Source organism: Canis aureus, chromosome 4 (assembly GCF_053574225.1).
Source record: "Canis aureus isolate CA01 chromosome 4, VMU_Caureus_v.1.0, whole genome shotgun sequence".
In the NCBI taxonomy this organism is placed as follows: Eukaryota; Metazoa; Chordata; class Mammalia; order Carnivora; family Canidae; genus Canis; species Canis aureus.
Window position 1 is genome coordinate 68178229 of NC_135614.1, and position 16866 is coordinate 68195094.

The 16866-nt window shown below is 37.3% G+C and overlaps 1 protein-coding gene across 4 annotated transcripts in view; it reads right to left on the reverse strand.

The window, feature by feature from the left end:
- Window positions 1-6266: 6266 nt before the first annotated feature.
- Window positions 6267-16866, reverse strand: part of NNT (nicotinamide nucleotide transhydrogenase) — a 94793-nt gene continuing 84193 nt past the window's right edge. For all 4 annotated transcript variants that reach the window (XM_077896027.1, XM_077896025.1, XM_077896026.1 and 1 more), the window contains 3 exons: window positions 10621-10739; window positions 9212-9327; window positions 6267-7518 (listed from right to left, as the gene is read on the reverse strand). In XM_077896027.1, coding sequence (XP_077752153.1) covers window positions 7369-7518; window positions 9212-9327; window positions 10621-10739 — 385 coding nt within the window. In that variant the 3' untranslated portion in view covers window positions 6267-7368. The remainder of the gene's footprint in view (window positions 7519-9211; window positions 9328-10620; window positions 10740-16866) is intronic.

Consider the following 16866-nt stretch of genomic DNA (forward strand, 5'->3'; position numbering starts at 1 on the left):
ATTCACTTGATCTCAGGAGAAATAATTAAGTGGCTCTTCAGAACTTCTTTGCTTGAAGCATTTTAATCAATTCGTTGTAAATTATTTAAATACAGCATTTACTACTTTCTTTGTAGAAATAACATTAATATTCTGTTCTCGGGATCCCTGGGTGGCTCAGGGGTATAGCGCCTGCCTTCGGCCCAGGGCGTGATCCTGGAGTCCCGGGATGAAGTCCCACATGGGGCTCCCTGCATGGGGCCTGCTTCTCCCTCTGCCTGTGTCTCTGTCTCTGTCTCTGTCTCTCTCTCTCTTTCATGAATAAATAAATAAAATCTTTTAAAAAAATATTCTCTTCTCATACAAAGGGCTTTAAAAGTTTCACCTCACATATAAATCATGAGAAATTTGCCAAAAATACATTGAGATTATCATATCCTCCATCTTGTGTATTTCTTCCTTCCCATTTCTATATTGCTTTAAACAATCTTGTAACTTCTTTTATTTCATTTAGGCCAAAGAGATAATCAGAGAATGTCAGTGTACAAAGATATTAGTAACCAAGACTAAGTAAGAGGAATAATACTTCAGAGGATACCAGACTGGACAGATGAAGACCAGGGACCCGACCCACTCCACCCAAACTTTGCTCACTGTTCTCCACCCCAATTTGCCCCTGAATAAAGATGTGCTCCCATGAGTAGGAGACAGAAATATCCTGAATTAAGGTCCAGTTTCCATCAACAGGAAAAATGGGAGCTCAGGAAAGGAATTCAGTTCAGTTATAAAGATTTTATTTATTTGAGAGAGAGAGAGAGTGAGTGCATGAGTGGGGGGGTGGGGCAGCAGAGGGAGAGGAAGAAACAGGACGTTTCCCCTGAGCAGGGAACCCAATGTGGGGCTTGATCCCAGGACCCTGAAATCCTGACCTGAGCAGAAGGCAGATGCTTAACCGACTGAGCCACCGAGGTGCCCCTTTAGTTCAGTTATAAAAAATAAAGTCATATTTTGGTACATCTGAGTTTGTGGCTTGGGAGGTGAAAATTCACAGCAAAAAGCTTTGGCCTGACTAGCTATCAGGTAGAAGCTGTGAGAGGTCAAACAGGCATGGAGATGCAGTAAGTAGAATTCTGGAAAGCAAAACCCACAAAGCGTTTTTGGAAATTTTGCTCCAAAGGATCCTTGATGCTGCTCCTAAGTAAGAAGCAACCCCAGGATTTAAGCTTTCATGTATGAGGCAAATGGCAGCAGCTGCTTGGAGACAGAATGGGTAGAGGGACAAATCATGACCAGATAAGCAGCAACTTTTGTCTCACTGTGTAAAAACAGTTGTCACTTTTTTCTTCTAAGAAATTCACATTTCTTCATGTCATTTTGTAAGTGGTTGGCATCTTCTCGCTGAAATTTCAACTGGGTTTTTAAAAAATATATTTAAATGGTTTAGTATGACATGCTTCCTCCCTTTCATAAGTACCATCCTTCCTTTAGCTATTTGTGCTTGACAAACATCCACAGAGCAGTTAAGTGGACCCCCACTGCCAGCCAGGCCTAGGGTGCCATTTGCTATTGTAGGAGGCATTTAAAACTCACAGGATGTGGACAGAGTGGTGCCTAACACAAAATGAGTACTCATTAACTAGGAGCTACTATTACTATTACTCATTGAGCTACTAAAATGAGTAAGAGCAGAGTCTTTCTATTTGGAATTAAAAAAAAAAAAAAGATTAAGATAAACTTCCAGGCAAGGAGTCCTAAAGACGTACACGTGGAACACACACAAAAATGCACTTTCCTCTCTCCCTCCCTTCACACTGCATGGTAATATACTTATTAAAATGCCTTTAGGTTTAATTTAGCAAAAGGTGAAATGCTCCAGAAATGTAAGCATCACCAAAAGTGATTCATTATGTAGAAAACAGTAACGCTTTTCATAGTGATGCCATCATCCACCTACTTGTCCTATATTCATCATTAAAATCCACCCATTCAGGATGCTTATGCAGACAGCATTCTGCATGAGATGCATTACAGCAAGGACCAAAGCAGTCCAAGTACCCTAAAATTCTTACGTGTAGAATAAGATTTTCATAAGATTTTCTGTTATAGCCTTTGAATGTTCTATTTGTTTCATTTGCAGTGATGATTCTAATCTTTATATGCCCATGTTTCCAAGTTACTATAATTATACCCAACACTAATGAAGCAGTTATCCCCAATCAGACACAAGGGTGTGGACCTAAAGTATGTCTAAGCTTTCATGCTTATATATACCTCAATGGGACAAAACCACAGAGTCTGCTATAATTTGCAAGAACAAAATTTTCCATGAATCAGTAAAGCCCTGAAAGCTTTAAAAGGCCTTTTCTAGGGATGCCTGGGTGGCTCAGTGGTTGAGCATCTGCTTTTGGCTCAGGGCATGATCCCAGGGTACTGGGATCAAGTCCTGCATCAGGCTCCCACAGGGAGCCTGCTTCACCTTCTGCCTATGTTTCTGCCTGTCTCTCTGTGTCTCTCATGAATAAATAAATGTTTTAAATCTTAAAAAAAAAAAAAAAAACTTTAAAAAAAGCTTTCTAGAAGGAGTGATTTCTGAAGCACAGTGTTCCAGGAAACTCAGAGAGGAGTGACAAAACATTCTAAGATAAAGCCATGACACTGTTTCATCCCTCTGCAGAAGTTATCTCCTTCCTGCCATAATATAAAACAGTCAGACTTTCTCTGATTTCTCTAGAGGTTTAGAGGTGCCCTTTCAGTTCAAACCCAGTTGTGTGTGTATAGTAGAAGACTGGAATCACAAGGCCTGGATAGAATTAACCAGGCACAGACCCTGCTACATCACTTTACCTCATGGAAGGTGCACGCCCTAACTGGGAGAAAGGGCAAAAAGCCAGGCTGGCTGTTGATGGCAGTTCACTGGCTTTTGGAAAATCAGGTCCATGGGGCACCTGGGTGGCTCATGGCTCAGTGGCTGAGTGTCTGCCTTCGGCTAGTGCGTGCTCCCAGAGCCAGGATCGAGTCCCACATCAGGTTCCCCACAGGGAACCTGCTTCTCCCTCTGCCTGTGTCTCTGCCTCTCTCTCTCTCTGTATCTCTCATGAATAAATAAATAAAATCTTGAAAGAGAAAAAAGAAAAAAAAAGAAAATCAGGTCCTGAAAAGGGCTAATTTAGATAAAAGTTCACTGGCTAAATCTAGTTCTACACCTTACCGGAGAAGTTTCCAAGTTTTGTTTTCCCTGTAGTAAGCCAAATCCAAAGTAGGGTGTTATACTATGTGTTGGCAAATCGAACTTCAATGAAAACAAATTTTAAAAATAAAAAAAAAAATAAAACCACCTTCAAAAACAAAACAAAACAAAAAAAAACCAAAGTAGTGGATGGGGGGAAAATGGCCTCATTGCAATTTCTGAACGGTCCATTTCATGGGTTTTTACTATTCCCTATATATCAACTCACATGGCTGCTGCGTTTTTCATCTTCCCAAAAGCAACAGGAAGGAGGAGGAGAAGGTTCTTAGATCTTCCTATTCTGTCTTTACAATAGAGGAAAAAGGAACCCCTCCAACCACTTACCCGAAGTTCTCACTTCTTTTTTCACATCTCTCCATTGTTGGGGAAAGGAATTAGCCACCATCATCCCATGTGCCACCTGCATACCCCAAATCCACACCATCTCGATTATTCTCAGTCTGTAACCACTTCTACGACCTGCCATTCTATGGCTTCAACACATACTCCCCCCAAACTCACGGTCCCTAGGTGAACTGGATCCCTCTTCCCCCTCTCCATTCCAGTACCTTTGTGTCACTGTTATCCTCAAGAACCCACACAACGCAGCCCAAGCACCCAAATCTCTGAAGGTCTGATTTGGTCTCAGAGTGAAATTTGAAATATCCAGGGGCAAAGTGGACCCTATATCCTTTAGGCTATCTTTTCATTCATATTATTCTTCAGAAATAGGCTTTTGGAAATAATTGGAAAACAGAGTTCAAAGTTGTGATCTTTGGCCAGAATATGAAGTACAAATATTGTATATAGAATGAGGTAGTCATATGCTTTCACAATCCACATGACAGAGATGTAGTATCACCCCACTACTTACAGTTCAAGCTTTTAAAGTTCTCCATAATCATAAGCTGCCCTTTCTCTACCTAGCCAATATGGTTTTTCACTCTTCCCCAAAAAAACTATCTAAGACCCAAATATCTTTTTCTACCAGTATCTTAATCATTATACATCAGAGTTTCAAATATTCAACATTCTAATTACTGTCTCATCATCTATATTGCTATTTTATCCAAAAGATTTCCAACCAGAATTACAGTATAACAGGTAAATGTCCATATAACCATGTAAATGGTAAACAGTTTAATTCCTTAGCCCAATATGTAACTACTAAAAGTTTAAGAACAGCAATCTTAAGTGCTTCAAAAATTCAACTGTTAACCATTTCTGCTCCTTTACTAAACTAACCCTTTAAAATTTTCACTTAAAGTTTTTTTTTTTCCTCCTTGTTAATTAAATTAATTCTTCTTTCCTTTGAGAATCTAAAGAGCAGCAGGAATATACAAGTTGCTGACACTGGAGTATAGAGTTTTCGTTGTTTTTTTTCTCTTACCATTCTGAACCAATATTATTTGTTGGCAAACACTCTCAAAAACTGGCAAAAGCTATAAATTAGACATTTGAACTATTCTCCCCTAGCTATCCAAAAGACCTGTCCAACTTTCCAGTACTAAAATGCTTTAATTCACAAGACTTAGGCCTTCAGGGACTTGAAAATTTGCCTCTCAGTCAGATGAACACATGAGTTAAGAGTTATTAATTATACATAATAAGGCTCTGGGATAGGATAAATTGAACTAAACCCTAAAGCTGACTGATACATAAGATATCCCATATTTACGTTGGATGACAAAAGAGCAAAATCTAAAAAGTTAGGGCCATGACTTGGATGGAATCAAAAAAGCCAAGACCCATTATCCAGATTCATTACCAGATACCTAATGGTTACTCTCTGAGTCCATAAATGCCTGAAACGCTCACTGCAGAAAAAGATCAGTCCTCTCTACTCCAATCCCTAGAAAAAATGTAGAGTGAATGATAAAAAGATTTATATGCCAGAAAACTGTCCACAGTTAGACAGAAACATATAATGTACTAAAATCTACACATTTACTTATATACATTTTTTACTTAGATACAGAACTTAAACACAAACTTAAGACAAACTTAAGACAAACAAGAGAAAATAAAGGATTATTGAAAAGGACTAAAAGAGACATCAACATTAGTATTTCACTATCCCCCTGTAATTTTTTTTGGTAACAGCCTGTGGGGTACAATGGATTTTTTTCATTACTTCTATTTTAATATCAATATATATACTGTGAGCAATACAAGAATACAAAGAAGTCATATCTTCCAGTTTAGCAGAGAAAAAGGCATCTATAAAATGGATAGATGCTTATTTTTGTTGCTATTAGACTCCACTGTAAATAATCCAAGGCCACCAACCTTTAAGAGTATTAGGAAATTATGTATCAAAAAATCAGTTAATATTCTAACCAATAAAGTAAAGTAAAACCAACTGGACCATAAATTTTCAATTCAGTTCTTACAACTGGATGACAAAGGATTAGTGAGCAGCAAAGAATGAGGTCCTAACTTCTGAAAATACAGAAAAATACTATGAATAACAATAAATTCAAGTGTAATTATTTTTAGTTTAAGCTGAATGCAGGAATTATCTCAAAAAAAATCAAATCGCTGCTTTCCAGATATATCTACAACTACTTTGAGAAATGGAAAAGGACATAAATGAATATACTATTTACTTTTTTCTAATAGAGCTTTCATAATATAATTCAGATGAAGTTACTAATACCGGAGATCCATTAGCAAACTGCATTTATCACTTAAAAATTAAAAAGAAGTGTTTTCTGCTTTAAAACACCTGTACACAAAAAAAAAATAAAAAATAAAAAAATAAAACACCTGTACACACACACACACACACACACACACCCCTTAATCTCAGGCACAGCAAAACCGAAGCTGGTCAACAAACCAATAGGTACTCTGAGTTGTAAACTGAGTAAACATAAGCACTACAGTAAAAAAAAATTTCACACCAGTTATTTCTTTTTCTGATTCAGAGATAGTTTTTATGTGTTTATAATGATTTCAAGAAACTTAGTACCAAATTAGTTATATAGAGAGACATATCCCAAGTATCCATCATACATTCACCCGTGTAGAACTTTTGGCACAGTAGCAAAGTCACAAAGAAAATCTACACTTTTATTGCAAAAAGACATGATCTTTACTGGTGCATAAACAAAGAGGTAGCTAAAAAAAAAAAAATGCCACCATTTTTCTCAAATGTTATCAATTACAGAAGACCTCAAAACACATTCTGATTTGGAAAAAAAAAAAATTCTTGCCAACAGTTAAGAGATGGACTAATTTCATCGCTTTCATAGTAGCAAGTCTTCCCCAGATATTAGTTAACAAGCAGAACTATTCCCTTTATCCTTTTGTTACCAGAGATAATTGCTACATCTCTATGCAAACATGATGAACTCATTTTATTAGTCAAATAGTTGAATTACATTCAAGTGCACTTAATACAGTAATACACATTATAAATTGATTAAAATCCAAAAAAGATCTCTGATTGGAAATGGGATTTTCAAAAATACAATACTGATTTCAAATTACACGTTTCATTGGTGTCCTGATGAAACATACAAAGCAAATGATTTGTTTCCAGCATCTCTGAAAGATTATCTAGTCTTTTAATGTATTAAAATAGAAGGCAGAAAATATATCCCTGAAACCTAGAATTGAAAGTACAGTTTGAAAAGCTGAAGCCAATTTGATATGGTTAATTCAGACTATGGTTAAATGGTAAGAGGATAGCTCAGGAGTTGACAAAAGTTTCAAATCAGTAACATCTGTTGAAAAAACATAAATGAAGGTAGCTGTAATGTTTACAGGGTCAGATTTTTCAGATCCACATATAGAATTTAAGTCCTAAGATCCTAAAGACTTGATTTCTTAAAACCCAGCTGACTATTGAGGAAGAATTTTTAAAAATCCAAATGGAACATAACTAAAATGAGGCTGTTCTTTCTCCTTTTATAAAATACTTTTAGAATTCATTACACAACAACTATGCACAGAGGGACATGTAGAATTTTCCATCTTTTTTCAAAATTGAGGCATCAATTCTCCTGAAAAATCCCCGTTTGCTTTTTCTTCAGTCTTCCTTTTCTTCCAAGAACTTTGCTACAGATGTCTATCAGCTGTATCTAATGATCCTTTATTTGCCTGTTCCCACAATGGAAAGAGGTGGCTTTGTCAGACCACAGCTTGGTCTTTAAATTTTACTTCTGGTAGGATTCTCTCACTTTCGCCTGCAGTGCGTCACATGTCTTCTTGGCATCACCTAGAAGCATGGCCGTGTTAGGTTTGTAGAAGATTGGATTGTCCACTGCAGCATAGCCAACACCCAAGGACCTCTTCATAACGATGACCTAAGGAGCAAAGATGAAGGGAGTGAGGGTATTTCACAGACCTGACTAGGACATGATAGACATGCCAACACTGCCTTGCCCTAACTTTGAATAAAGCATGTACTACTACTAAGTCCTGAACACAGAGACTTCTAAAATACACGAGGAGTAGTTTTTAAATGTATGTTTACACTATATTAGCTTTAATTTTTTAAATGTGCCCATACTTATATCCACGACAGAAAAATCATGTTAAAAATACTTTATTGGGATCCCTGGGTGGCTCAGCGGTTGAGTGCCAGCCTTCGGCCCAGGGCGTGATCCTGGAGCCCCAGGATCGAGTCCCACGTCGGGCTTCCTGCATGGAGCCTGCTTCTCCCTCTGCCTGTGTGTCTCTGCTTCTCTCTATCTTTCATGAATAAATAAATAAAATCTTAAAAAAAATATTTTATTTATGAATGATTAAGATTCTGAGTGATTTTCTTCATGCTTTTCTCTATAAAGATTGTGTAACATTTTCTAGTCAGAAAAATAAGCATCTCTCTCTGAATGGGCTTAAGAGAACAAACTGCGTGCATAAGCTTCTGCTACAAATCCTAAGATAAATGTAACTGAGTGGGGAAAATGGTATGATTCTTATTCTATCACTTTAAAGTGTATCAGAAGGTTCCAAGACCAAAGCGCAAAGAGCAATCGAGCCCATCACAAGATAGTACTAATAACTGATATTATGCTCCTACAAAGTAAAATGGAAGAATTAAGCCCATCTCACACACCGGTGTATTATACTCACTTGCAATTACATGAATTATGGATGGTGCTAATCAGTTAAATATCAAGTCAGTTCTCAAGGCAATGAAATACCTTTCTATGGTAGTCTAGGACATGCAATCTATCCAAAAATGGAAGCAGTTTAAATTTACTCACACTTCACACAGCCTTAGTACAGTAATACATTCTATAAACTCTCAAATATTGATGACCAATGCAATAGTTTTTCATCTACACATGAACAAGTGCACATCACCCACAACAAATGTCAAGCTCACATATTTATAATAAAAAGAAACAAAATTAAAGGGAAATGTACATAATCATGACTATTAAAATGCAGATCTGACCTGAGAGCAGTAAAGAGACCTGCCCTCTGCTGAGGCAGTGGATGTGTACAAGCCTGAGTTCTCTATAACCCAGCAGTTAACTTCCACAGAGGTGATGTGCATGAGCAGGCCTTGCTTCCTTATGCCATGTTATAGTTTGGATTTCCAAATCACCTTTCTTCTAGACACTCCATAACAACAACAAATTCCCTTTCAAAAAAATTAAATGAAAAAAATGTGCTCCTCTCCATATATGAAGGCGATGATACTGACTCACTGTCCCAGAGGGAAGCCATCTGCTTCACTGGACTCTATCTGGAAGCCAGCCAGACTCATTCCAAAAACTCACAGCTCTTTTTTCAGCTGTGGTTACAGATTTTGTTAATCCACCCAGATAATATCATCTAGTTCTAATGGTGAGCAGGGCATTCTCTTGGGTTCTCTGATGATCACCAAATAGACAGAAGCTGGATAGCGAGAGCACTACCCCTGCTCTAGCTCCTAGTACTCCTAAGAGGCATCAGCATTTCTCACCAAGTGAACCAGGACAATTCTGTGTGCATGTTTTAAGAGATACTTGATTGTTAGAATGAAACACAAGTCTGAAACTTTACCTGCTTTGATTTCCAGACCTCGAGGACTGGCATGCCTGCAATAATAGAGTTGGGGTCTTCCTGAGCTGCTGAATTCACTGTGTCATTAGCTCCAATCACAAGGACCAAATCAGTGTCTACACCATAAAGGAAAAAAAAGAGAGAGAAAATATAAAACTCAAATGGGTCATTTTCATTTTTTCCAGGCAAATTATAGTGATCTGGACTTCTGGACTCTGAAGTAACAGTAACAGAAGCCAATATTTATAGGACACACACTTATGCCAGGCACTGTACAAAGAGCTTGATTATCAGAGAGGCTCAGTAACTTAGCATGCCACACAGCTAAAAAGCAGTAGGTCCTGCATCTGAACCTGAGCACCCTGACTACAGCTTGCATTATTATACTTCCCCTCCCCTGCATCTGAACCTGAGCACCCTGACTACAGCTTGCATTATTATACTTCCCCTCCCCTCAATGGATCTGCCTAATCTAACTTTACAGTTTTTTATTATCTCAAAATGATCTTGCCAGTTATAAGATTTGCATCCCATTTTCATCTTTTAAAATAACCACATAGGATGCTATTTGATGTCTAAAAGAAAATGGTCTAAGCGTCTGTACTGTATTAAAGCTGTGTCCATAATTCCTGGAACTGGCAGGTTTCATACATAATTTAGCAACAGTGAAATCTGAAAGGGGGCATAAAATTAAAATGGCCCAAATTCCCTCTTTAAGGACTACAATATAAATTACCTTAGAACTTTGCCAAAAATGCCATGTGAATGTAGATATACATACAACTTCATTATTTTCCTCTAATAAACAGTATTTTTTTAAGTTTACAGTGGATACTTGCCAGAGGGAACTGGTTTAATTTTAACAAATTGATCTTGAGCCAAATGTCATTAACATTCAACATCTACCCAATGACAGCCAGAACGCACAGCACCTTAACCAGTGAAATCCTAGTACTTTAAGAGAAAACTACTTTATTGATAAGGAATTGGTACAACTGGAAACCAGTAAAATCTCAGATGTCAACAAGAATTAGGCATTAAATTGTCAACAGAAGCAATTTTACAAATGTGGAAACTGAGACTGAGTATCTAGCTCCAAAAGTGAGAGTCAGAACTCAGGTCCCAGGCCAGGTCTCTTCAGAGTCATCCACAACAAGCTCCACTGCCTCCCAAGATTTTTACCACCCTCCCGATCTCCTCATAGGCACAAAACTACCCATGCCGCTTACAAACCAGTTGTACCTTATTCCATTGTCTGTCATTTATTTAACCTCAACTGCACACCTACTAGGAGCAGGTTACTCTTCATCTGACTAGGAGGTCTTCAGTAATCCCACAATCTATGTTCTAAGACTGGCCTCACTTTATTCAGACTAAGAATAAACTTCGCCATCGCCCCCACAACTTACCTGGGAAATCATGGTTGATCTCGTCCATCTCCAACACAATATCATATGGCACCCCAGCCTCCGCCAGCAGCACATTAAGCTGACCAGGCATCCGGCCTGCAACTGGGTGAATTCCAAACCTAGACATGAAACAAATGAACAGCTGTCCTTACATGATGGGCCAAAATGTACAGAGACCCCAACATCACCTCCAAATCTGCACACTTTGTTCTTGGCGCCTCTGCTTTTCCTGGTACTATCTGATCTCTACATGCAGGGCTCAAACTAGTCCGGATATATGATCAATCTACAAATATTGAAGTTGGAGGTTTAATCTCTCAGTATACACAAATGATAACTCCTCTCAAAAAGTAAGTGTAACCTTAGAACCTGACTCTTCATAAGTTTTAAGTACAGTGAATTTCCAACAACATTAATAAATAATATCACCTTACATTTAATAAGCATTATGTTCTCTCATGATACTTTCTGATAAATCTTGCATCTTTAAAAACTTATGTAAGACAGCCTGGAATTAAACACTTGCCATGAAAAATCAACATTATTCCATCAAAAGCTGACTCCACATTCAACTTTAACCTCTACATTCAAAACTGGAGTAAAATATTATCGTGTACAGGAGTTAAAGGCCTGCAATCTTGCAGAGGATGATATGAAGCATTACTCCACTCCCAGGAGAAATGTGATAGCAACATGCTAAAGAGAGAGTAATACACAAATCAGAGTTCCACATTTTTATTAAGGCAAAATAAATCAAAGCATTAAGCAATTTCTTTCAACCACCACCATAATGAGATCTTTGGAGTCATTTCATCCAGGCTCTTGCCCCCCGTATTGATCTGTTTCCTCAGACTAGGCACAGTGCTTGATACATAAGAAAGGCTCAATAGAGAGAGAGAGAGAGAGAGAGAGAGAGAGAGAGAGAGAATCCAGCAAAGAAACGCATGTTATAGTGGTTCTTGGCAGGGATCCATCCAACCTCAGCTTAAATACTTTCCATAACCAGAAACTTATTCCTTCCTGAGGTCTATTCCTTTACTAGACAATCCCAATAATTACATAAAACACACACACACACACACACACACACACACACACTCATATTCAGCCAAAGGGAACCCCATCTTATTGCTTTCCAAGGTCTATAGATTTGCCATCTGGAGCCTTAATGAGTCTATTCCCTCTTTTATATGTGGACTCCTTTGAGCTAGCCTAGGATGCCTACTAAGCAATCATCCTCAATTCTTTCAACTTTTCAATGCTGACAGGACCTACTGCTGTTCTAGTTGCCTGTTTCTACATTGTCAACATCCAACTCAAACCTCAGTCCTCCAAAGTGAACACAATACACTGGATGTGATCTAGATCCATAAGGCACAGCAAGAAAATCATATCCAGAGATCTTTCGTTGACAATCCCTAAGGCTGCATTAGCATTTACAGCCACCACAACAGATTGCTGGCTCATATAAAAGTTATGGTCCTTTAAGATGCCCTGTTATTTTTCACAGTAACTGCTGCCAAACCAGGCCTCCTCGATTTTAACACAGGTCCTGCTAGAAAGAGATTAAAGCAACACAGGGATTGACCCCTCCCAAAAAGCAGACCTGAAAAGAGCTTTAAAGGGGCCACTTAGGGACACCTGGGTGGCTCAGTGGTTGAGCATCTGCTTTTGGCTCAGGTTGTGATCCCGGGGTCCTGGGATCAAGTCCTGCATCAGGCTCCCTGCAGGAAATCTGCTTCTCCCTCTGCCTCTCTCTCTCTCTCTCTCTCTCTCTCTCTCTCTATATATATATATATATATATATATATATATATATATATATATAATGAATAAATAAATAAAATATTTTTTTAAAAATGGCCATTTATATTGCCCAAATAGCTAATAAGTGATTTTCTACATCTTTAAAAGTGATAATGAAGAGCCTAAATTAGTGGGGGTCTTCCAATTAGGGGAAAAAAGACATCAAGTGACAAATATTGTCTTTTACCAAATTCACTTTTATATCATCTTCCTTCTGGGATCACTGAATGTTCCTAAACAACAATTTATGTTTAAAAAAAATAAAAAACAGAAATCTCATGTTAAAAGGAAACAAAACAGTTACTTCTAAGCAGTTATACAACAGATAATCATTTTATTTCTCCCCTTTTTAAAATATATTTTCCCAATTTTCTAAGAGAATGTATACTTTTGTAGGGAGAATCAAACCATGTCATCAAACTTCCAAGGGATAGGAGGACAATCAGATCAATGTCCTTGGCCCAGCAGGATCCTCCCAGCTTCAAAGGCACCAAAGGGAATAGAATGTACATTTTTTATGGTGGAAAAAAATTAACTTCATTTAAAATGAGTTAACACTTCATGCTGTTATATGGTTTTACATTCTACAAATGGATTTTCATATATTATTTCATTCTACCTTTAATCATCTTTAAAAATCTCCATCAAGGAGGGGACGCCTGGGTGGCTCAGCGGTTAAGCACCTGCCTTCAGCCCAGGGCGTGATCCTGAAGTCCCAGGATCGAGTCCCACATCAGGTTCCCTGCATGGAGCCTGCTTCTCTCCCTGCCTATGTCTCTGCCTCTCTCTGTGTCTCTCATGATTAAAAAAATAAAATCTTTTTTAAAAAAATCTCCATCAAGAATAAAATGTAGACCAAATGACACAAGCCCAGTCCTCAGTTAAATAAACAAGGCTATAGAGCTGTATTCCTGTATCTAACAAAAAGAAGCAAGAATGTAGATAAGAGGGGACTGGCATATATTTCGGCACAATGGCTAATGCTGGCTCTTCATGATATGCTAATGTAGTTTGTCCAACGTTTTTAGCACATAGTTAAGCTGGGATTCAAACTCAGAGGTCTTTCTGCCTCAAGAGTCTGAATTTTTAGCTATTACATAATATAGTAGTAGAGTCAAGCAATTGAGAGGTATTTTTGATTAGTTAACAGCTCTGGTTTACTAGTTATGTCGATGTTGGGCCAACTCTCTCTGTCTCAGTTTTCCCACAGAATAGTAACCCATTATTCCTATAAGCCCACATCCTGCCAAAGGCTAGAGAAAATTCTGCATAGAAGAGGCTTGAGAAATATTTGTTTATCTCTGCTTGAATGAGTGAAATAAAGAGTTTCGAAAATCCAATTCACAGTGTTCTTTGAGAATAATTAAGAGCCCAGAAAGTTTCAACAATGCTATGAGCTATAAAACAAAAAATAAACATTTGCGTGAATAGACATAAAGAGAAAAATAAGTCTCAGTATGCAAAGTATCGACCACAGTGTAACACCCAGTACCTGCTGAATGCTTGGGAAGTTGATTCTGAAAAATTACTAAGGGTGGGAATTAGAGATTACCTGAACAGAATGAACTATTTCATCTCTTTCAACTACTTCATCATCTTTCCCCTCAGTAGGCTAGCTGTAGTTTTATTCTAGTGAAAATAAAATTAAGGGCAGTCATTAGTTCATTCCAGACCATTGTCACCCAAACTCACCACCTTATAAAGGTTTTCAGTCTTCTTTTGTTTCATTTAAGATTTTATTTATTTATCTATTTATGACAGAGAAAGAGAGAATACGCGCGTGTGCACGAAGGGGGAGGTAGGGGCAGAGGGAGAAGCAGACTCCCTGCTGAGCCGGGAGCCCCGTACAGGTCTCCATCCCAGGACCCTGGGACCATGCTGTGAGCCAAAGGCAGACACTAACCAACTGAACCACCCGAGCATCCCAGGGTTTTCAGCCCTTCAACCAAAAACTCTTTCATCATTTTGGAGACTATAACAATTTGACACTTGAGTAAAATTTCAAAATGTTCTCTGAAAACAAGCTTTCTTTTTAAATGAGATATTGTTATCTTAATATCATATTCTATACCAAACCAGGGTTTTCAATCAATCTGAAAAACAAAAGTAATGCAAAATACTGACAACTTATGTTCCCCCTCTCCCTGTGGTAATGCAAGCTGTATTTAGTACTGTGTCTCTTTTCAAATGGCCTCGGAACAAGCATTTCTGCAATGTCAAATGGACTCTTTGGTTGAGGTACCTATTTTAAAATTTTAGTGTTTTTTTATATGATTTATATATAAAAAATTCAAAAAAATTCTCCAGGAACCAAAGTATATGCTCAATAAATGGGGCTTGTTATTACTGAACCTCAAATATGAATATAAATATCATTTTACTACTTCAATAATAATATAGTATTTTAGGGTGCCTGGCTGGCTCAGTCAGAAGAGTATGCAACTCTTGATCTTGGGAAATGAGCTCGAGCCCCATGATGGATGTGAAGAGACAGAGAGAGAAGGAAAGAATAATAATATAGTACTTTCAGCATGACTATAAAAAACAGACCTAGAAAGCACATTATATTGAAATAACTAAAATATACTCCTAAGTCTGCTGCTTGCATGACTTCAGAAAAAGACAAGTGGAAGTTTCAAAGGTACTTGATTTTGTGAACAAGCACCAGAGTTTTCGAATCAGGACTTTCAACTTTTTCTTCTATGGTGAGGATGGCTGAATCATCCCTTAGGTTCATGTGTAATAACAGAAGCAGTAAAGAAAAGATAAAGCAGACTTAGAGAAGGTAAATCTCACTTAAGTGTAATAAACCATTCAAATTAAAAAAAAAAAAAGGGAAAGACTGAATTTGTGTAATTGCAAAAAGTAAAAAAAAGGACAGAGCACAAAGCAAGGATATGTGGCTTTTAAGGGACACATGACAGTAAAGTATGTAAGAATAATTCAAACATCAAAATAAATAAGGACAGTAATAAAAATTTTAAAAACAATTTTAAAAATATGGATGGTAATAGATTATAACTCACTGGAGAAAATGGGAATTCATAAGTCAAGACTGATGACAGATTCATAAATTGAAAGGGAGGCGGGGAGGGTAGACAGTCCACTGATAAATGTGGTGGGATTAAAACCACCATTTTGTAACCACCATACTAAAGACTGGCTCAGATAAAAATCATCAGCACATGTTCAAACTAGGGAGTAAAGCCTGATGAGGAACAGGATATTTGCAAGATCTTAGAGAGCTCAAACTAGTTTGCCCCTGTTCCCATACCACAACAGGGATACTAAAAAAAAAAATTAAAAAATAAAATATTGGGGGTACCCAGGTGGCTCAGTCAGTTAAGCATCTGCCTTTGGCTTAGGTCATGCTCTCAGGGTCCTGGGATGGAGTCCCACATTGGGCTTTCTGCTCAGTAGGGAGTCTTCAAATGTCTCTGCTCCCTCCCCTCTGTTCATGTTTTCTCTCTCTCTCAAATAAATAAAATCTTTAAAAAAATATTTTTAATTAAAAAAATAAAGACTTCCAAAGAGAAAAAAAAAAAAAAAAAGACTTTCAGAGAGCTCCTTTACTGAAACCAGCCAATAAGAAGAATGAGTAGTTAGAAATAATTACAGTAGTTAGAAAAATAAGTACATTTTCATCAAGGAGCATTTGATTAAATGGACAGAGTCCATGTTTCTCTTTTCCCAGCTAATAGTTCCTTATAAATACCTAATAAAATGGATTACCAAGATTTACCAAATCTCAGCCAGGAAGAATTTAAATGGAAACCATTATTATGTATTTTAATGCACTGTTTGGTATACACAGGTACTGACGGAGTATTTTAACTCCATGTTCTAAATATGGTATGGAAGACCTAAAGGAGTATGTGCCTCAATAAGGACAGAGATTCCGTAATTAAATTGTGGAGCTGGGATGTGTCATTGTTTAGTAATGACAGAAGAAAATAATTTCAAAAAAAAAAAAAAAAAAAAACCTTGTCTTGAAATAAAAAATTTTAGTCTGAAAAAGCCATTTTCCTTTACAAAGACTCTTAGTAATATATCTAACATATCAAATTATATTATCAATCACGATTTTCAATCAAAGTGAATACCAATTTATATTCCAATAATGTCAATTTCAAGCCAATGGCAAGATGGTTCTCTCACATTCATGAAAAGGTACTCTTACTTCTATCACTGACTAGACTCTAAGCAACTAGATTTAGTTCTGGCTTAAAAGGATCAGAAGGTAGTCAGCTAAGCTTCAAGAGAAACACAAAATACCTAATGACTTAGTAAATAACATACTCTTAAGTGCAAAAAGATCAACTGGCTTGAAAAAAGGCAAAAGGTAAAATAAAACGGAAGTTGACCAAATGGTCCTCATTTTCATAAAGCAAAAGAAATGGTCTTCAAATGCACAGAAAAGGATTGGAATTTAAAAAAAAA